The sequence below is a fragment of the Mauremys reevesii genome, linkage group 6, assembly GCF_016161935.1.
Source record: "Mauremys reevesii isolate NIE-2019 linkage group 6, ASM1616193v1, whole genome shotgun sequence".
Classification (NCBI taxonomy): domain Eukaryota; kingdom Metazoa; phylum Chordata; order Testudines; family Geoemydidae; genus Mauremys; species Mauremys reevesii.
Window position 1 is genome coordinate 76,372,002 of NC_052628.1, and position 22,047 is coordinate 76,394,048.

At 41.2% G+C, this 22,047-nt stretch overlaps 1 protein-coding gene and 1 long non-coding RNA gene across 4 annotated transcripts in view; one reads left to right on the forward strand and one right to left on the reverse strand.

The window, feature by feature from the left end:
- Window positions 1-22,047, forward strand: part of LOC120407978 — a 104,186-nt gene that overhangs the window by 20,557 nt on the left and 61,582 nt on the right. The gene's annotated exons all lie outside the window — the stretch shown is intronic.
- Window positions 13,040-22,047, reverse strand: part of FBN2 (fibrillin 2) — a 245,391-nt gene continuing 236,383 nt past the window's right edge. The window contains exons 64-66 of one of the 2 annotated variants that reach the window (XM_039544388.1): window positions 18,926-19,157; window positions 17,631-17,802; window positions 13,040-14,934 (exon numbers count right to left, since the gene is read on the reverse strand). In XM_039544388.1, coding sequence (XP_039400322.1) covers window positions 14,560-14,934; window positions 17,631-17,802; window positions 18,926-19,157 — 779 coding nt within the window. In that variant the 3' untranslated portion in view covers window positions 13,040-14,559. The remainder of the gene's footprint in view (window positions 14,935-17,630; window positions 17,803-18,925; window positions 19,158-22,047) is intronic. The other variant, XM_039544389.1, reaches the window with a different exon arrangement.

Below are 22,047 nucleotides of genomic sequence, written 5' to 3' on the forward strand. Positions count from 1 at the left end.
TTATTCTGACCCAGAATGGCTATTCTGATGTGCCTATGAATAACATGAAATGGTTAGTGTATATGCTCACTTGCTTCAAAGAGTTTTTACAGCTGTGTTACAAGACTCTGACCTATAGGGCTTTACATTGGAAACAATAAAGGATGCTTGATTATTGCAGTAGGAATGGCACTGTTCTAATTATGCTCAGTTTTCATCATTGCCAGTATAAAGATACAAAGGCTATAAAAGCTGGTGCCAGGATGGATGAATGAGCTGGGAAATCTTTAAAATTACACTGGGGGTGGGGGCGAACTGACTGTGTAAGTTTAAGTAGGCATCGATGATGTAAAAGCCCCTAGTTGTTATTTTTTTCACTGTAAAGCAAACACTAATGTAGAGACCTACACAAATTGTAGAGCAACCCGTTAAAAACAGATTCCAGAAAGCATTTCTTCTCAGGGAAAAACATAAATGTATGGCATGGTCTAGCAAACAAGGTCAATGAAACGAAAGCACTACCATCATTGGAGAATCAATTTGCTGAAATAATTGGCATCTTGGGAGTTGAGTATTCAATTTGTAGTGCAGAGATACATTTTCATTTTAAGTCCACTTACAGCCATTGCAGTAATGTCCACACTATCCTCCTTGCATCAGTGGTGCATGTCCTCACAAGGAGTCCTTCCACTGCCTAAGAGGGGCAGTGTAGGGAGCCTGGCTGCCCTACAGGCCTCTGGTGGGCTGCCTGCTCCTCATGCCCTGCCAGGAGCACAGGGGAAGCCACCCAGGGCTTCTCGCCACCAGGAAGCAGGGTCCAGCTTCTTGGTCCCCTCCCTGTTGGGAGCCAGGTAGCCGTGTCAATTTCACAGCTTAGTGAGCCCTGAAATTGGCAAGTTCGCCTGCTCCCAGCAAGAAGGGGGCTGCTTGGGCTTCTCATCCTGTCTCACAGCTGGGAGTTGGGTTCAGCTTTTCAGGGGAGCGGGGGGGCTTTCGTGCGTGTGTGTGTGTGTGTGTGTTTTTTTTTCCCCATGGCTCTGCTGTGAAATTGACAAGACAGCCAATGTAAAGGATGCAGTGTCTACACAAACACTGTCGCCCAACTACACTGACATAAGCCTTACGCCTTTCGTGGAGGTGGGGTTATTATGTCGGTGTAGTAGGGCACTTACATCCGCGAGAGGAAGGCTGTAATGTAGACACTGACATAATTAGGTTGACGTAAGCTGCCTTATGTCGACCTAACTGTGTAGAGTAGACAAGCCCTAAGTCTTGATTGGCCAAATACTTTTACTCATTTCCCCCAAAACGTCATTTGTAATTATTTATTTTACATAGGATTTTACACCCCTGGACTGAAAGTGGGTCATGGGGCAGCTTAACTGAGTATCACTTTAAAAAATAAAATAAAAATAAAAAGACAAAATGTACAAAACTGTAGTTCAACACCTGGAAGACAGTATGGGTGTTGAAGTCCTGGCTTTAGAGCAAGCAGACATGTAGATTTATTGAGCTTCAGGGATATTAAGCATTCCTCTTCTGAGGCATGAGAATGCTTCAGGTGTGAAAGCAATGACATAAATATTGCTTGGTGATACTGAGTGCAACAAGGCTTTTCGGGGTGATGTATCTGGCCAGTTGAACAAGATACAAACCGATTGTAACTGAGGATACAGCCCGCTGGGTGCCAATAGTTAGTGTGCTGAAAGGCAAATAAAAGAGTTAGTTTGTGTGTGTGCAGCTTTTTTTTTTATTTTTTTTTTTACAAAAATGTCAATTCTTCAAATATAGAGAGAAACAAATTACTAGCCTTGTTGCATTTCAGATAAGCTTTCTTTAATAGCAATAGAACTAAGGAAATCTGCCAGCATGATGCCACAAGTAGAGCTGGAGGACCCCTAAAAAGTATCCCTGAGTGTTCTTGCAAATATAACCTACTGACTTGCTTTGCTGGTATGCATGACCCTTTATTTTTGAACATCTAGGTGAACAGGCTTTTTATTTACAAGAAGGTTTCTGGCATGTAAAAGTTTCCCACAAATGACAGTAGCACGGTACCTGAGGGTATATGTTCTGGTGGTCCTATCAAAGCAGCTTTTATTTTGAATAACTTATCCATTCATAAATAATTTGGGAAAAGAAAAAGGACTAAATTTGTTAGATAAGTTATTTGCAATGAGTAATCCAACCAAGTGGGTTAGAGGAAAAAGTTGGTGTCCTACAGGACATGTAAACCAATTAAACACGTATTGGAGAAAGAGTTGCAAACAAACAAGCATGAAGTGCAGCAAAAGCCTATGTCCAATACAGATGACCTAGGCAAGGCTGAGAGCTTCGTAATGAGGCTTTGATTCCCTAAACCCTTTATCACTCATCAACCCTTAACCAGGGGGCGGGTCTACTCAGCAAGACCAGGGCTAGCAAACAGGAGCAGCCAACAGGAGTTTTGTGAGGGAGTTCTCCAGGTGAAAGAGGAGCGATTAGGTGACCTTTGGGGTAAGCTTGTTGTCTGTAGTGTGTGTTTCTGGTGTGCTTGTTGCTTGATAGAACTATGCAGTGGGGTCTGTTTGGGGGACCATGTGCTGAGCCTAGCAGCCTGCTAGGCAAGACTGAAAGCTTCTTAATGAGGCTTTGATCCATAAGCCTTTTAGCACCCATCAACCCTTAACCAGGGGGTGGGCTACTCAGGAAGACCAGTGCTTTAAAAAGCCCCCTCCTAAGCACAGGAGCGGCTAATAGGAGTTTTGCGAGGGAGTTTACATGGGGAGAGTGTGTGTGTGTGTGCAGGGTGGGGGGGGCGCTAGATACTTTTACCATTCTTTAAACTTAAAGCCAGAACCACCCCCTAATAAAAAAAACAAAACAACAACAAAGGAAAGAGCTTCAGGAGTAAAAAGATAATGCAGGCAGAAGTCCAGCAACAGAATGGGGGCTGTCCAGTTTATTGCACCCAATGCACCCTGTATGAATACCTGCCCTATGTGCAGGTGGCATATGTGTGCTAGGAGCTCCTAGTGCTCAGACCATGTACGGGCTTTTGGTTGAACTGAAGGAGCTAAGGGAGATAGAGAGGTACATAGATGACACTTTCTGGGGCACAGTAGAACGGTCCCATGCCCAGTCTGACAGCCTCTGTGCTATTGAGGAGAATGAAAGTCTCAGGGAAGGAGAAGAACATAAAACTGGAGCAAAGGGAAACGATCCCATAGTTGGGACCCTTCTTCCAGATGTTGTGGTATCCTCTCGCACTGAGGATACCTCTCCAGGGGAGGGAACTCCAGTTATTAGGAAGAGATTGGTATTGGTAATGGGTGATTTGATCATTAGAAACATAGATAGCTAGATTTGCGATGACCGGGAGAATCGCATGGTGACGTTTTTGCCTGGTGCGAAGGTTGCAGACCTCTCGAGACATCTAGATAGTCTTGTGTAGTGCTGGGGAGGAGCTGGTGTTCGTGGTACATGTAGGTACCAATGACATAGGGAAGGATAGGAGAGAGGTCCTGATGGACAAATTTAGGCTGCTAGGTAAGAGATTGAAGTCCGGGACCTCTATGGTTATGGTGATCAGATGTCCCAATTTTATAGGAACAGTACTGATATTTGGGGCTTTTTCTTACATAGGCTCCTATTACCCCCCACCTCCATCCCGATTTTTCACACCTGCTATCTGGTCACCCTATCTATGGTAACATTCTCTGAAATGCTTCCAGTTCCATGCACAGGGCCAGTTAGGCAGAACTGCAGGGTCTCAATGCGTGGATGAGACAATGGTGTAGGGAGGAGGGGTTTAGATTTATTAGGAACTGGGGAAATTTTGGGTAAAGGGGAGGCTATACAGGAAGGATGGGCTCCACCTAAACCAAAATGGAACCAGATTGCTGGCACTTAAAATTAAAAAGGTTGTAGAGCACTTTTAAAACTAAGGGATGGGGGAAAGCCAACAGATACGGAGGAGCATGTGGTTTGGACAGAGACATCTCTTAGGGGCGGAGCTATTAATGGAGATTCTCTATGTCCTAGTTAGGAGCTTTTATTTATTTATAGTCCTAGTGATTTTAAAACTTTTTTTTAATCTGACCAGTAGAAGTACTATTTTATTGAGTCTGCAGATTATTTCTATCCTTATCTATCCCCTTTTCCTATGTGGCATGTTACCCCTGAAGCTAATGATGACCATATAAATAACATCAAATTATTTCATGGCTGATCATTTTAGCAGAAACTTCGAGTTCTTTGACTGTGTGTACAACTGTAGATTTTGGGTGGACCTTGAGCATCACTGATTCTTCCCTTACACCCTAATCCTCCTCTTGACTGTTTTGAGGGCTTGGGAAAAAGTATTTCAAAGATGGGTTTTCCTTTTTCTTCATATCCTTCTCCTTGGTTTTTGAATGGTTTGTAGTAAGCAGGAGAGAGGGGACACTAAATTGACTAATCAATGTTCTCTAAAATGTTATTTGTTTCAGTATTCCCCTCTTCTTGACCACTGAGTCTGATGCACTATGTGGTCCCATTTGAGAGGTGGCTAACCTGAAAGAGGCTGATCCAGTGAATTATACTTCTGTATTTTGTACACAAATTCTGACTGAAATTCTGTGTTACATACATAGCCCAGACCAGAAACAATTCCTAGAAAGGGAAGTAGTTTGAGCAGTGCTTGCAGTAGACTTAGCATTATAGCCATGTCAGTTCAGCATTCAAACACCCATCCTCCTAACTCCAGAATACTAAAGGTATTTGACTCCTTCCCATACTGAGCCCCCACTGGCGATCCTGTGGGTCTTGAGTAGCTCTGCTGATGAAGTTTAGGTTGGACTACTGACTTTTTAAAGTGAGTGGATGCACATTCTTCTCTAGTTATTCCCTCTTCGCTCATGGCCTTTGCTCTTGTTTCATTACACAAATTCACACAGATTAGACAGCAGTAATCATCTTGATGATGATAACTTTCCCATGACTTGTGTTTTTCTGGAAATATGTCTTAAACTTTCATTACTGTTTTTAAAAACTCTGGCTCTGATCCTGCTCCCATTGAAGCTAATGCCAAAACTTCCACTCATGTCAATGATACAGGCTCAAGCTCTTTCTGTCTGTAAAGCATGCCCATGTTTTCTTTGGGACGTTGTCTACATTATGTGCTGAAATTTAATTGGGTGCTGATATTTGTAGAGGCAGCCAGTACCATTTAGCCTTGCTGCTTTTTTCAACACTTCCTTTAGCAATAAGGAAAAAACATACTCAAACAAGATGAGTAACAAATCACCCACACGTTGCAGAAAACAGGGGGTTGGGGGGCTTTTTACTATTTCTGTAAAATCTCTGTTAAAAAGCCATTTGAAATGCAGTGAGAGCTGACACACAATTAAGCCCCTTCATTTTCAGTTTAAACCAATTTTTACCAAAACAACCCTGAGTTTTACAAAAAGCATTATTTTTCCTCCCCGATTTTCATCTTACTTTTGTGTATTATATATAAGTAAATAAAACTTGTTTTATTAGGAAAATACAATACATTGCATGAGAGATGTATTATAATACAGTAGTCTATGTATATGCAAAGCTGCCTGTTGTTCTGATTTAGCTGAGTAATGAGGGTATTAAAAAAATCAGTCTTGTACCTGCATGGTGGTTCAACTTTAAATAATAACAATAATAATAATAGAAGCATAGAAATGTAAGGCTGGAAGGGACCTTGGCATCATCAAGTCCAGCCGCCTGTGCTGAGGCAAGACCTGGCAGGTGTTTGTCCAAACTGTTCTTAAAAACCTCCAATGACGGGAATTCCACAACCTCTTTTGGAAGCCTGTTCCAGAGCTTATGTTAGAAAGTTTTTCCTAATTTGTAACTTAAATCTCCCTTGCTGCAGATTAAGCCCATTACTGCTTGTCCTAGCTTCGGTAGACACGGAGAACACTTGATCACTGGCCTCTTCATAAGAGTCCTTTTAACATATTTGAAGACTGTTATCAGGATCCTGCCCCTGTCGTCTTTTTCTCGAGACTAAACATGCCTGATTTTTTTTTTAAACTTTTACTCTTAGGTCTGGTTTTGTTGCTCTTTTAGGAGTTAGATGCCTAAATACCTTTGATTTGGGCCTAAAAGCCTGGAATGCCAGATATTTACCCCCAACTTTTATAATTGATATCCAGATTTGGCCTGGAATTAATTAAATCTTGACCCTGAAAACCATTAGAATTGTAAGCATATGCTGATGATAGTAATAAATAAACTTTAATCTGTTAATACAATATACATTTTTAAGAGTAAAGTACCATTCTAGCAGTCCACAAAAGCATTTACGTTTTCCACTTACTAAAATTACTTCACTGTTGTGATAAAATCCTTTGGTGTTGCTGAAGAATATTGACCAGGGATCAGCAACCTGTGGAAAGCAGCATGGGCTAATGGATGTGCTGGCTGCCGCTTCCCGCAGTCCTCATTGGCCTGGAGCAGCAAACCGCGGCCAGAGGGAGCTGTGATCGGCCGAAACTGCGGATGCGGCAAGTAATCTAACCAGCCTGGCTCGCCAGGGGCTTACCCGGGTGGGCTGCGTGCCAAAGTTTGCCGATCCTTGATATGGGCCATCTTCTGACAGCCTGCTCCATCCAATTGAAACTCAGGATGGCAGTAGCTTACACTGAAAAGGATTACTTTTTATTAATGGTGAGCATATCTATATAAAGGAAAAATGAACTTTCCTGTCAACGTCACCATACAGACAAAACTAGAGGCCTGGGCCTATGTAAGTCAATGGTGAAAGTCCTCTTGATTTCAGTGATGCAGGATCCAGCCTCCAGGATGTTAAAAACCTACATCATGCCTACATATTTTTATTAATTAAAAGCCTCTCTTCACGTCTGCCACTTTAGCCTAGAAAGGCAGGATAGGATAGGACATGAAAAGCTGCAATGAAATTACTGCTCCAAATAAGGTTGGATTGCAGAAATAGAAGAATGGTGCAAAGCAGCCATGCTAAAAAGTATCTCCCAGAAAAAAAAACAAAACTTGAGGGAAGAGCAGGGCTCACAGAAGCGCACACAGTTTCAAGTGGTGAAAATTGATATCAGCCAGAGTTTCTATTCCAAATTCAACCTTGTGTTTAGGACTTTAATGGGAGTGAAAGAAAATTAAATTTAGAACAAATGTGCAGAGTTCTGGCTTTTCCTCTGGCCCCGATTGGATTTATTCCAAGTACTGTAGGCCTGGAGGACATGCATGTAGTATTTAGATGTCAGCGTGGTGCATTGGTCCAAAACAAAATACTTTAAAAGGGCTTCAGAATCTTTCCTGGAGCCTATTGTTACTAATAAATCTTCTCCGGTACAATTCAACTCCCCTCCCCCAACTTCATTATTTGACACAGGAATTGAAATATCTTTTCGGCAGCTTCCTAATAGATTTGCCCTCAGGGGTGGATAAATAGTTAGGGGATGCTGACAAGATGATAGAGTGAATTTTTGGGCTAGAAATAACGTGAGATGAAGCAGGAATTCTGGTGATATTGCTGATTCTGTGACATGGAAAGCTGGCCATGATTAATATGGTACTGCCATTGATGGGTATCTAACAAAACCTCCACATTGTAATTGTGGTTTATATACAGGAATTTCTTTAGCCCTAGGATTTAAAAATTCATCCAGCATCAAAAACCTGACATACTTGTAAATTACTACTCCCTACCCCATGTACGAATTGATCCAGTGAGTGCAGCAGTATCAGAGGGGTAGCCGTGTTAGTCTGGATCTGTAAAAGCAACAAAGAATCCTGTGGCACCTTATAGACTAACAGACGTTTTGCAGCATGAGCTTTCGTGGGTGAATACCCACTTCTTCGGATGCAAGAGGTGGAAATTTCCAGGGGCAGGTTTATATATGCAAGCAAGAAGCAAGCTAGAGATAACGAGGTTAGTTCAATCAGGGAGGATGAGGCCCTGTTCTAGCAGTTGAGGTGTGAAAACCAAGGGAGGAGAAACTGGTTCTGTAATTGGCAAGCCATTCACAGTCTTTGTTTAATCCTGAGCTGATAGTGTCAAATTTGCAGATGAACTGGAGCTCAGCAGTTTCTCTTTGAAGTCTGGTCCTGAAGTTTTTTTGCTGCAGGATGGCTATCTTAAGATCTGCTATTGTGTGGCCAGGGAGGTTGAAGTGTTCTCCTACAGGTTTTTGTATATTGCCATTCCTAATATCTGATTTGTGTCCATTTATCCTTTTCCTTAGAGACTGTCCAGTTTGGCCGATGTACATAGCAGAGGGGCATTGCTGGCATATGATGGCATATATTACATTGGTGGACGTGCAGGTGAATGAACCGGTGATGGTGTGGCTGATCTGGTTAGGTCCTGTGATGGTGTTGCTGGTGTAGATATGTGGGCAGAGTTGGCATCGAGGTTTGTTGCATGGGTTGGTTCCTGAGCTAGAGTTACTATGGTGCGGTGTGCAGTTACTGGTGAGAATATGCTTCAGGTTGGCAGGTTGTCTGTGGGCGAGGACTGGCCTGCCACCCAAGCCTGTGAAAGTGTGGGATCATTCTCCAGGATGGGTTGTAGATCCCTGATGATGCGCTGGAGGGGTTTTAGCTGGGGACTGTATGTGATGGCCAGTGGAGTCCTGTTGGTTTCTTTCTTGGGTTTGTCTTGCAGTAGGAGGCTTCTGGGTACACGTCTGGCTCTGTTGCTCTGTCTCCTTATTTCCTCGTGCGGGTACTGTAGTTTTGAGAATGCTTGTTGGAGATTTTGTAGGTGTTGGTCTCTGTCTGTGGGGTTAGAGCAGATGCGGTTGTACCTCAGTGCTTGGCTGTAGACAATGGATCTTGTGGTGTGCCCGGGATGGAAGCTGGAGGCATGAAGGTAGGCATAGCGGTCAGGTTTTCGGTATAGGGTGGTGTTAATGTGACCATCAATTATTTGCACCGTAGTGTCTAGGAAGTGGACCTCCCGTGTAGATTGGTCCAGGCTGAGGTTGATGGTGGGGTGGAAGCTGTTGAAATCGTGGTGGAATTTTTCCAGAGTCTCCTTCCCATGGGTCCACCCTATACCGAAAACCTACCGACCGCTATGCCTACCTTCATAGGGTAGCCATCCTGCAGCAAAAAAACTTCAGGACCAGACTTCAAAGAGAAACTGCTGAGCTCCAGTTCATCTGCAAATTTGACACTATCAGCTCAGGATTAAACAAAGGCTGTGAATGGCTTGCCAATTACAGAACCAGTTTCTCCTCCCTTGGTTTTTACACCTCAACTGCTAGAACAGGGCCTCATCCTCCCTGATTGAACTAACCTCGTTATCTCTAGCTTGCTTCTTGCTTGCATATATAAACCTGCCCCTGGAAATTTCCACCTCTTGCATCCGAAGAAGTGGGTATTCACCCATGAAAGCTCATGCTGCAAAACGTCTGTTAGTCTATAAGGTGCCACAGGATTCTTTGTTGCTTTTGAGTGCAGCAGGAGTCCTGACTCCAGTCCTAGGTTGTCTTGTGACTTAGGAAATTGAGGCACAAAAATGTTAAGCCTGCTAATCTGTAAAATCAGGATAATGCCTACATTGAAAAGACCTTTGCAATTGTATAGCAACTTTGAGCAGATAAATATTTAGACATCTGTGTATTTTACAATTTCTGCTTTAACGTAGTTCACGCATAAATAACCCCATACATACCAGGTGATGGGAATTCAGCCTCTCTTAACCAGAGGTGGGTGGGTGGTAGGGGTGTGTGTGAAAAACAAACAAACCCCAACAACAAACACACAACTCTGACACAGCATTGCTTGCTCACTGTAGGTAAAGATCACCACTCAGCAATGGATAGATTCCTTGTTGGTGGGACCAGGCCTCTGTGTGGCCCACAACTTTACTCTAATTTGCCAACATGTCTAATATTGCAACTTCCTTTAGAGAACAGGGAGATTCTCAATTTGCCTTTAACTGCATGTATTATTGTTTCTATAGGTTTCTAGAGGATCAACATTTTCCATTAGCTTATATGTAATCACGTCCTATCACTTTTAGAGATCATTTGAAAATGAAAAGACACTAGCATTACGGGTGCGTGGGTGTTTAAATAACTGTTGCCAGATGCTGAGCTAATTTACACCAGTGTAACTTTGGAGTATAGTATGTGCAGTTAATGGTTTGTGTGTGTGGTTTTTTTTGTGGTGGGTTGTTTTTGGTTTAAAGATATTCATGGTTCTAGCCCTTTGCCCCATTATAAGGATAGGGAATATTGACCCAAGCTGGCTATATCTTCTCCACTGGTAAAACGGTAAGAATCTTAATTTGTGCCCACTGTATCATCAATGACGTTACCTAAAAATTACATAGGTAAATGAGCTCAGAATTTGGTACTTCTTTTGCCTTAAAAATCGTTAAGTCTTATTTACCTGGTGACCATGCAAAATACTCTTCCAGCGTATTATATGGCCCAAAGTGTTTGTAGTGCATATAAAATATACTAATGCTTAAAGGCTGTATCCTCTAAGGAACAGCTAATAAGAATGCTAACAATGGAAACCAAATAGCGTTCAGCAATAAAAGATAACCACTCTCCATGGTTCACACTGTTGTCTCTTACTGCAATAAGCACTTCGGGAGCGCTCCCATGTTGGGAGAATGAGTAATTTTCTTGAAAACTACTTACTGATATTACCAAAGCCTCAGATGGGCTTTTACTGGTGTATGTGTCAATCCCTCTAGCTAGGAGCGGGTTTGAATTTAATACAGCTTCCATGACAATATAGCCAGAGCTAGTGTTAAAAAAAAAAAAACTGGTTCCAGGTAAATGTGTTAGTCTCTACGGTGCCACAAGGACTCCTCGTTGTTCTTGGTTCCAGGTAATTTATACTACTTACAAGTGCCACATGGATCCGAACACATGCACATTTTAAGGAAGACTATCCCAAGAGTAATAGCTCAATCATTCTTTGCAGCTAATTGGCAAAAGGTAATATTGGGAACAGTTGTTATACCATACTTCCTGGTTCTTTATTTCCCCTGGAGTTAAATTTAAGTGCATGATTTCTTAAACTTGTCATGACTTTTACTTAATCTGCAAATAGCATTAGTGCCAACACTTGGGAAGAGCAATTTAATGTTCTCATTGTTCATGCAGTATATTACAGTGGTATTTTACTATGTGGTGGTGTTACTGATTCCATTCATTATTTTATATTAGAAATAAATGGTACACATAGGGGAAAAAAATGACCCGTTAAATACTACTGAATTAGACACCTAATGTAGGAATAACCATGGAACTTGGCTTTTATCATAGCATAGCTTTGATTTGTATAGTACCATTTCTCTCTGAGTAGCAGTGAGGGGAAGTAGGGCTAATACTGCAAGCTGTGGAGTCTCTTTATCTTCCATTGAAGTCATTTGTACTTCAGTGAATGAGAAATCTGAGCTACAGGGTTTAAGGTCTTAGCTACATGGGGAAGTTGCCTGGAATAGCTTGCGCTGTGGACACGCCTATTCCACACTGAGAATATGCTTACGCTGCAGGGAAAAAATGTTAATTGGGGTTTAAAAAATGGCTGTGAAGATACGGCAGCTCAGCTTTTAACTCTTGTTAGTAGTTGAAGTTCAGTTCCTGAACTGCTAGCCGAAGTTAAAAGCTGAGCTGTTGTCTTCACTGCCATTTCTTAAACCCCAGTTAGCAAACTCAAGTTAAGAACACAATTTTTTTTTTCTGCCATGTAGACAAAGTGTCTGTGTGCAGTTTAGCTTAATCCACTTTTGGAACTGGATTAAGCTACAGTGCAAAAATGGCAATCTTAGTGCAGAATGAGTATCCTCATGGGAAGCTATTGTACTTTAAATTCCCATTCAGCCTATTTCACAATAGCTTCTCTATGTAGATGAACTCTGTGACTTGCCCAGGGTAAAAGTGCAAGACAGTAACAAAATCCAGGTCTCCTGATTCTTGGTCCAGTGCTCTGTCCCATGCTGTTGCTTTCCTCCATCCATGCTGATGTTACAATTGATGGAACATAAACACATGGCTGGATAGTATTATCTAAAGCACCAAGCGTAACCTAGTATGCACTTGCTCTGTGTAAAATCTGGAATGGAGTCTTGTCGTTGGCTCAGGAGGCTCTGGGTTAGATTCCTGAAGGAGATTATGTGTTAAAGTTAGGATGTTGGTGCCTAGAAAATCACTGAGATTTAGAAAGCCTGAGTGCCTAATTTAGGCTCCTTATACAGTGAATAAGACAGACCTCTAAAATGGGATTCACAAAAGCCAGGACATTAGGCAGCTCCCTGCCTAAGGTAGCCAGTGAGAGATACTGAGGGGAGGGATGTGTCCTAAACCTGACCCTTCTCAGGGAGTACAGCACCTAATGTGCACTTGTGGGAGGTGTGCATTTCTGCTTGGGATTCTCAGCTGTTAGCCCTCTAAATTAGGTGCCTATGTACTTTTTTGCAAGAGGGTGGGGGACTTTCCTCCTGCCTTTTAGCCCTGGAGTTAGGAATCTCATCTGGGATGTGGGATCCCCTGCTTCAAGTCCTTTCCAATGCCGGAGGAAGAGAAAGATCCCTGTTCAAACCCTACCATCCCTTTGGGCAGATGAAGTGGGGTTTTGTTGTTACTAGGGGTGCCTGATCTTGGGACTTAAGCATCCAAGTCTCTTTATGAATCTAGCCATCTGATTCTAGGACACTGCATTTAATAATAAATGTTGTACTACTTATGAAGCAATCGAGATTGCTTCATACTTAAAAATACTTGAGATTGTAGTGGTCAAATACTGCACCCTGAGTTTATAGGCAAAGGTTGCAAGTCAGTGTGGGATTTCACTGGAGTTACTCCCAATGTATAGCAGTATAAGGGAAACAGACTTAGGATCTTCTAGGTTTTTCTAATGTTGTGTGATAAATTTAATTCATCACTGTGCCAGGACAAAATATTTAGCATAGTTCCTCAGTGTGCCCTGAAGAACCTAGTTAGTATCCAGCCGGGGAAGAATGCACCTACACTGACTGCTAATGCCCTTCATTAGTGACACCATCCAACTATACAGTTAGGCAGGTGTTCTCTTTAAAATACATGTACAACTCAAGACACCTACCCCAAAATAAGCTTTATTGCAAGAAAAGTGTTGTCATAGTGATACAGACCTACAAATAAAAAAAAAAGCTCACAAACAGTTGATTTAAAATTTAGGAGGGTTCTCTTTCCCCAAAACTCAGAGTGTAACTGGTAACTAATCTTTGGTCAGCACAGCTATATGACTGAAATAAACCTGGAGTCTGCATGTGCTTTGGCGGTTCACATAATGAGGTTCTGTTCTATGACGAGTTACAGGCACCAGCTGTCAAAAATAATAATAATAAAAAAAAAGCACCATGGTGACATACATGTAACACAGAATGGTACAACATTAAAAAAAATAGCTAAAGAAAACTAAATGTCATGTACAAACATCTTTCTTACAAAATAGGCTAGGATAAAATGAGGCATATGGTGTATAACTACAGTATTAATGAAAGTTCTAAACAAATGATTTCAAATATATTTTCCTGGTCTGCACTGCGTAATTAGTTTGCACATATGGCAGTCCTGAAACAGCTCAATCCTAGTAAATGCACCATTAATCCAAGCCAGCACCAGAGTGAAACATCAGGTGTTCCTTTCAAAGGAAAGACTTTTTTTTTTCTTCAGCTGCCTACAGTAATGCAAGTATGTAGAGCACCTTTTGTGAGAATGAGGTGTTGTGGTAGCATATGTGGTACCTTGAGGTTATCGGAAGGAAATACAGTACAGGTTGGCCTGCAATGCTAATGGTATCACAAGCAGTCAAGGTATTTTGCTACAGTGGTTGTGCCTCAGCTTCCATTATTTCAGGTGGCTGATACAGAATATAGTCCTAGTGACTGGCAGTGAAATATGATCATCTTTACAGAGCCTAATATTGTAATTCTAGTCATTTAAAACTTTTTGTGAATACTCAACGTTTTTGAAGCATACTTTTCAATGTCTTTTAGAGGATGGTATCAGAGCTGAAAGAGCACTGGTAATAGCATGGAAATATATTTTTAAAGTATTTGGACAACTGGCACACAAACAAAAGGAAGCCTTTTTCAAATCTACTGGATTTTTTTAAGAATACCTCTAAAATAGCTCAAATTTATAAATCTAAAGAAAAACAAATGTTTCCCTTTTGTTTACATAGTTTGTAATTTCTCCATATATTAAAATAAATAAACATCTATATTTTTTAATTAGCACCTATAGCAAAATACCCAAAGTGTTACAGACTGCTAACAGGAAAAATTGTTCACATTTTTGTGCCATTTAGTGCCATGTGTTGACCTCTTGAACTTTAGTTTTAATATACTTTAAATTGAGGTTATATAAAGGATACAGTAACCATGGTTGCCTTTGTAATCAAACTTTTGACCATGGCAGAGTCAGTCATTCCTCCTGCAAGGGTCATTCTGCAGTCTTGGCAGGATGGAAAGATAGATTTTTTTTTTTTCTTAAGTCATTGACTCCTTAAAGCTTTTGAAAAGTAGACATGCTCAGGTGGATAAATAGATGAACAGAAGTGATTCAAGAACTGGATTAAGTCTAGAAGGGGTGGCTAATAGAGTTCAATCCACAGTCTCATTCTGAGCACTTCTCCAAGCTCTCCTAGGAGGTAGTTGTCCTCATTACTATCTTCCAGTTTCTTTAGCTCCTTCTTCTTGTATACAGGAATGCTAGTGATTTCCAGTGTGTAAGTGCCAGGCACTGACTTTTTCTTAGCTGTGTGCAGATAACTAAGTCCATCCCTCTGATGGATTTGAAAGATGCCATAGTCATTGCCATGGGAGATGATGTAGCGGACATGGTTCGTAAGGGGCTGTATGGCTGGCATGAGTTCTAGAATATGTTCTCTGTTACCAAGTCCAGAGAAGTTCAGCCTCATCTTCAAAGGAGAGTCAATGTCTAAGCTTTCCAAGCTAATCTGCTCAATCTGAAGTGAAAGAGAAGGAAAGGATAGTTGGAGAGAGACACACACGCTCTATATTATTCCTAAAGCAATGCAAGTTAATGAGTTTGATTAGTAACAGTTTAATTCCTCTCTCAAAAACTGCAGCTGTGAAAGAAGCCATTTATAAATCCTTTCCAGCTGGGAGAACTACTCAGTTCCACATAACACACCCTGTAAATCTTTAAGGCTTCTTTAATAATTCTGTAAAAACCCAAGTCCACAAAGGGTTCAGATTTCAATCTTGCCTAAGAGTTTACATAATTTCATGCTTGCTCCAAAAAAAGTCCTGGTTTAACTCTGTAGAAAAGAAATGAGAAGTATCCCACTATCCAACTTGTTCCAAATACCTGATCATACTTCCAGTATGGTGGTTCAGGGTTCCATAATCTTTCATATGGAAGTTCTTTGAAGAATGTTTTCTGTATAGAAGCTTCAGTGAGAGTCTACATCCCGGCATTATGAGAAACTACATTCAGCAGCTGACAGTGATAAGCGCAGTGGGGAAAAAAAATCTGCACTACTAGCAAATTAATCCTCCCAAAGGGGGAAATTTTTGCTTTGATGTAACACAAATGAAGTGACTACAGGCATGAATTTGTCCCAGTGTGTTTGATGTGAATACACATAAGGGGGGGAAAACGATAAATTTATCTAATTGCTTTGTTATAACAAAAGGCAGGTGGTTGTAGGTGACAACTGTTCTTCATCTAATGAAAGAGCTATAAAAGACTGACTTCTTTGGGAAGCCTTTTCCTTGCTTCTCTCTTTTTGATAGATCTTTACTTCTCATGAAATGACTGGGGTACCACTGTTCGCACTCTGCTGCACAGCAGAACTTTACCAGTTCAAGTTCTTTTGCATCTATAACTGGGAACAGGATGCCCTCAAAAAGGGTCAAATGCTATCACACTACATACCGTTATGCACTGTAGATTAAATCTGTGGTTAAGTAAAGCAAATTGAGGGTGGCTGCAAGTGCTGCAACAAGTTGTTCACTGAACCTCAGGCATACTGCTAGCCAACAGGACCCAGATGATCCCAACTTAGATTTTGTTTAAAAAAAAAAAAAGAAAAAAAACTTTGTTGGCTGTGAAAATTCCGAAGTGAAATTAGGGGATTTCACATAAGGCTAATAGTACTAAATAACAATATGGCTTACTGCCATGTGAGAGCTATAGTAACAAGACTAGGGTACAGTGAACTAAATGAGAAATTAATGCTATATGAGGGAATTTTTTACTTTATTTGGAAGGTGCTTGTATGGTCCACTGCCGTGAATGGAACATAAATAACTGGATAGCTTGGTAACAAGATGAACACACTAGATAAGAGTGAAGTAATGACCTAGGGGTACTATACTGTCACCAGGTAACTGTTTGTACATCAGAAGTATCAAGTGCAAGAAACCACTTTTCTCTTACAATTGTTAATGTGGCTAACCAATACTACTCCCTCCCTAGATATAAATGAGGAAATTCATTCTCCTTTTTCTGCCACTATTTAATGGGACTCTTTAGCAATAACTTGCTTTATATTAGATGTGCACGAAAGGCCCTCCTCTTCGCTGAGATATTTAGGTAAAATTCAGATGTTTTCATTCCACATTCTACTTTCTGGTCACTATGCCAAGTCCACACACAACCCCTTGTAAGGCAGGGATGGCAGCACTAACAAGCTCTTCAGAAACTGCCATAGAAGCTGATCCATGGATCAACATTTGAACAATGCTGTTGAATGCTATGCAACAGCCTTCCTCTCCGGAAGTGGTGGAGGCCACTTCCATGCTATGACCAACCTTTTGTGGACCAGAGAGTGGAAATGCTAACTCCTTGTGTCAGGGTGGTGGTCTGGCTGAGGAGCGCCACAGTTTGCTTATGTAAGAAACTTAGTCAATACTACCATATGTAAATCTAGCAGTAAAAACTTATTTTAATCATCCATAATGCTTTTCATCTTCAATCAGAGCCCTTGTAAAAACTAGGAGAAGATTTATATCTCTTGGTTGCTGTTTTTTTTAAAAAAACAAATCAATAGTTTCTCATTACTGCAGCTTTCAGCAGTTGGATTACTGCCATAGAACAACATCCTGTAATGCAGATAACCACTGATTTGCTGCATGATGCTGTAAGGGTAGGGGGAAGCTCTTGAGTAGTACACACTGCAACGGGCATTCTGTCTCCCAAACTGGCGCTATGTAACCTAACAGATGTGCTTTTGCCCTAAGGCTTCTTGCTACCTCAGTAAAAATTGACAACAACAAGGGGACATTACCAAAATACATCCTATGGTGGGAGTCAACCACTGATCCCCATCTCCATTTCCATTTGTCAGAAATACACTAACATGTAAGGAAAATCTTGAGTGTGATCCAGAAGTATGGTTCTCTGGTATTGGCAGTTACATCACAGTATGATTAATTTACCCTTAAACACATCTACAAATAGCTCAGGTTTAGAAGCTAATCATCATCTTGTAAAAACTCGATGGCCACATAAGCCTGCACTGTTGTGACTACAGAATGCTGTACAGGATAGTCATCTGGAACTTCAAGATGACTATGGTAATAGAACTTCACTCCTCCTTGTGACAGCTGTGTAGTGTTTTACATACCATGAGTAGTTCTGATTCCAGGACTGTTAAGTATACATATTAACTAGTTCGTTACGGTATTCGCTCACCTCTGCTTGCGCCGTTTCATTCGCACTTCTTTTCTTCCTGCTGTTTTTATTGGCGTAGCCATTGATTTTGCATTCATAACATGCTTCAGGGGACAAAGCATTTTCTTCATCTAAATCTCCACCCAGAGGGAGGTACTGGCCTTTGTTAAAGCCCATTCCTGAGACACAATGGCTGTTGAATAGGGATGATCATATGAGTGACCCAGTTCTCAAAATGTTCATAGACAGATAACATTTTTCTTTTCACTTCAGTTTTATGTCCTCATTTAGATGGAGGTAAGCCCACATAACCCCTTACACTGTTACACAATATCTCCATTTCTCCCCAAGATGTCTGTGGAATAATATTTTAAAATTTCTCCTGTATAGTGTAACATGCTCAACAAAGGATGGTTATCTGTTGCCAGGAACCATTATAGTGCTCCCTAATTTTCAAAACACAGAACACTAATACATTACAAAGAATATGTCCCCAACAGGACATTTGGCATCCAAAGTAAATGTTCTGACTACTATTTCAGGCCAATGGGCTATTATATTCAGTTTGAATTATTCATTCTCTCTCTTTTCTGCTTTGTCTTTGGGTTGATCAGTGCAACAGAAATTCCTTACTAATCACTGTAAAGATGTTACTTCGAAGGAACGGTACAGTTAGATGAGGAATATCCCCTGTACTATTTGGGAAAGTGCTCCAAATACACAATGTACTGCCATCAGAAGGGGAATCAAAGCTATTACTTAATTTTGCTCATATGCTAGATGTAAAATGATGCTATTTTGCAGTGAACACACACAAACCCATACTTAGTTTCCTATGTACCAGAGATATATAAGGGCAATTCCTTGTTCTTACACACAACCTAAGTACATGGGTAGTACACAGAAGAATTATGCAGATAGGCTTGGAATTCTTTCCCTAACCCAGAGGCAAGGCACAAGCACTGGTGCAGTGTCTCCTCAGTGACTTCTGTAGCACCCATGGCCTACTACATGACCCTGCAAGGAAGGTCAGGCCAGTGGATCTGCATGGCTCCAAATGCACTGACCTTGCTCCATTTCCTGGCTTGCCTTTCCCTCCACTTTCTTCAGGCCTATTGTAGAGACTGCCATAGGGTTGTATGGACCGTAGCATGCAGAGGTGTTGGAGGCTCTGTTTGCTCCTGCACTAGTTCTGTTGCCAACTGAATTTTCTGCAGCTCTTGCTTTTTTATGGTGATCACTTATTATAATGTGTTATACAATCATCATAAGTGTTAGGGAGGAAGGGTGTTTGTGAGAGGGAGAAAGAGACTCACCCTTGTCCTACTCTGTAGTATCCAGGAGGGCAGCCACAGAGATAACCACCTTCTGTGTTGGAACAGCCATAATTGCAGGGGTTTTTAGTGGAGGAACACTCATTCACATCATGGCATGCACTAGAGAACTGGTCATAAGAAAATCCAGATGGACAGGCACACTTGTAACTTCCGAGTGTGTTGTAACAGGAAGCGGTGCCACAAGCATTAGGGTTGGTACATTCATTTTCATCTAATAAGCAAAATAAAAGATTGTTTATCCAGATGAGAAGATACCGTCGTGGCAGGTTGTAGTCATAAACAGCTTACGATTTCCAGGGAGGGAAAATATTTATTGCTAGAATTTCTAATGCCCCACACAGGGCCTGGGCATGTACCAAATGTAGTCCTTCCCAATTTACAACTCTGACTACAAATGCAAGCTGTAAGCCTCCCCTCTCCCCCTGACATTCAACTTAGCCCAGGCTCAGCCTCCCTCATAGAAACTGCTACACCACTGATCCATCTAGTCCAGTATTCTGTCTCTGACAGTAGCTAGGTTTCAAATGCTTCAGAGGCCCTCAACTCTGTATTTTGGAAGTAGTAAACTCAAATTTCCACTGTTTCCCCTAGGGTACTATTAGGTGAGGATTAATCTGTAGTGGAGAAGAGTATTTTTGTGGCTTTCCCCCCTTAAAATAAAGCCATTTGAGTTCATGCAAAGACTAAGTGCTTCACCCAAATTCTATTGCAGGACCTGGATGATCTTAACTATTTTACTCTGGAGGGGGTAGGGGATTTAGAATATTCTAAAAGAATCCAGCACTTCTCTCACACACAGTATTAATAGGATGGCTGTTTGGGCATCTCATCATCACCTCTTTCATTTGTTTTGACAGGCTATTAGTAAACCCTTATGTAAAAAGAGCGCACACTGGGGGATAATCAAGTAAATTGTCCTCATCTGGATTTTATGGAAACTGGGTGGTTCTCTCTCAGAAAAGACTGCCAGCAGTGTCATTCTGATCTGCCACATGGATTGTTGCGCAAGTTACCGAATGTTCATCCACTGGATACAGAAGTCAGTCTATCTAGGTTTGTATCTAGCCCAATCATTGCAGTATTGGAGTGCTTCCCAAGGGTTATCCTTATAAAACTATAATACTAACATCCCCGTTTTACAGCTGGGGAACTGAGTCACAGAGCAAATAACTGACCCACTCAAACACACACTGCGAGTCACAACCAGAAATTTCATATTCCGTGCCTTAAAACACAAAGCCATCTTTGCTCTTTCCGCACTGAGAGTGTGATACATTGGTGCAGCAAGCTTCACTAAACATGACTCTAGAATCCTTGATCACAATTTACTTTGTATCTCACTGGAGAGCAATCCTGCATGAACAAGTTAAAAGTATGTATACAGATATACTATATCTCTGTTCATTAAAATATCCTAAACAGCACATGGTTTTAAAAATGCTTCAAGAAATTACATTTGGCACAAGTTTATTGGGTATTTTATTGCCATGTTTAGCAGAGCTGGAATGTTGCCAACAAAAGCACATTTGGTAGATTTGTAACCAGGTTGAGTTGGTCTGATATAATTAGATCTGACATTTATGTGTGGAATATCTTTCCTAATTAGGAAACCAAATCAGATATACAGCAACAAAATGAACAAGGGTGAAAAAGCTGTTTTTGTAACAAAGTAAGAATTTCTCCATGTCTGTGCAGCTGTGGTATGCAGACAAATTACCATGTAATAGAAGTTAATCTTATCGTTTACATTGAGGTGCACCACATGAAGTGATTCCATAGAGAAATAATTTTTGAAATTGCAATGCGTAGGAGTAATACTTAAAAGATTGTTTTAAACATCGTCATGAATTTAGCACTTTTTTCTGCCTTCACTTCCCTCTGATATATCCTGTTTGTAGATCTATATTAGGTCATTTTAAAGCATATGATGATATGACTCTTTACCATGGTTGAAAATCCAGTTTAAAAATTTAATGAGACTCAAACTATTGCCCCAATAACTGTAGTCAAATCATGATAGACTCAAAATGTCCACTGGAGAGACAAACATGCTCTACAAAAAGCAGCAGCAGAGCAATGGAAATGATTCAATTCTTTGTAAATCTCTCCCCCATCCCCACAAATTTTTTTTGACAAGGTCCCTTAAGCTCTAAACTTTTTGAACCTAACTGGTTCACACATGAATGGAGTGTTCATGAATAGCTAGAGACTATAAATGCATCAAGTGAGGTTAAAGTGAGTGAACTTTTATTAGGTTTCCCCACTTTATTAGGGTTTTCTGCTCCCTTTTAAGATGTTAAATAACTCCTCACCAGATACTGAAAGTTTCTCAGAGCTCTTTCAAATGGTATCTAGAGTACTCATTTCCAGATCCTAGTGCATTCTCTTGAATTGAACATTGTTGCTGTCCCATTTCTTTACACCCTTCTTGCTGTTCTGATGTCTGGCTTTGCAAAATTGAAGTTTTTGGTATTTTAAAAATCATTTTTGGTGTCATTTGTACACTAGTTTTTAAATTTCCCATTTCTTCCTATAATGCATATCCATTCTTGTAATTTATAAAACAAACAAACTGTGAAATATTTATCAATCCTTCAGTTTCCTATTTTCATGCTATTGGATTCTTTTATCTACAATATACAGTAAAAGGTTGTTTTATCCAGCATGCTGGGGAATGGGGGAGTGCTGGTAAGTGAAAAATGCCAGTTAACTAAGAGGGAGTGAGTTTGGGTGCAGGAGGGGGTGCGGGGCTGGGGATTGGGATGTGGAGTGCAGGCTTGAGGAGGGAGTTTGGGTGCAGAAGGAGGCTTGGGGCAGGGTGCCAGATTTGGGAGGCTCTCACCTAAGGTGGCTCCCTGGCTGCTCCTAGGTGTGCAGCAGGTGGCTCTGTGCACTGCCTCCGCCTGCAGATACTGCCCCTGCAGCTCCCATTGGCCCCGGTTCCCAGCCAATGGGAGCTGTGGAGGCAGCACTTGGGGTGAGGCGCCACACCCCAGCCGCACACCCCCTCCTGCACCCAAACTCCCTCCTTCTTAGTTAACTGGCAACCGGACAATAAACTGGAATTTCAATGAAGATCAGAAATGCTGGTTTATAGAGCT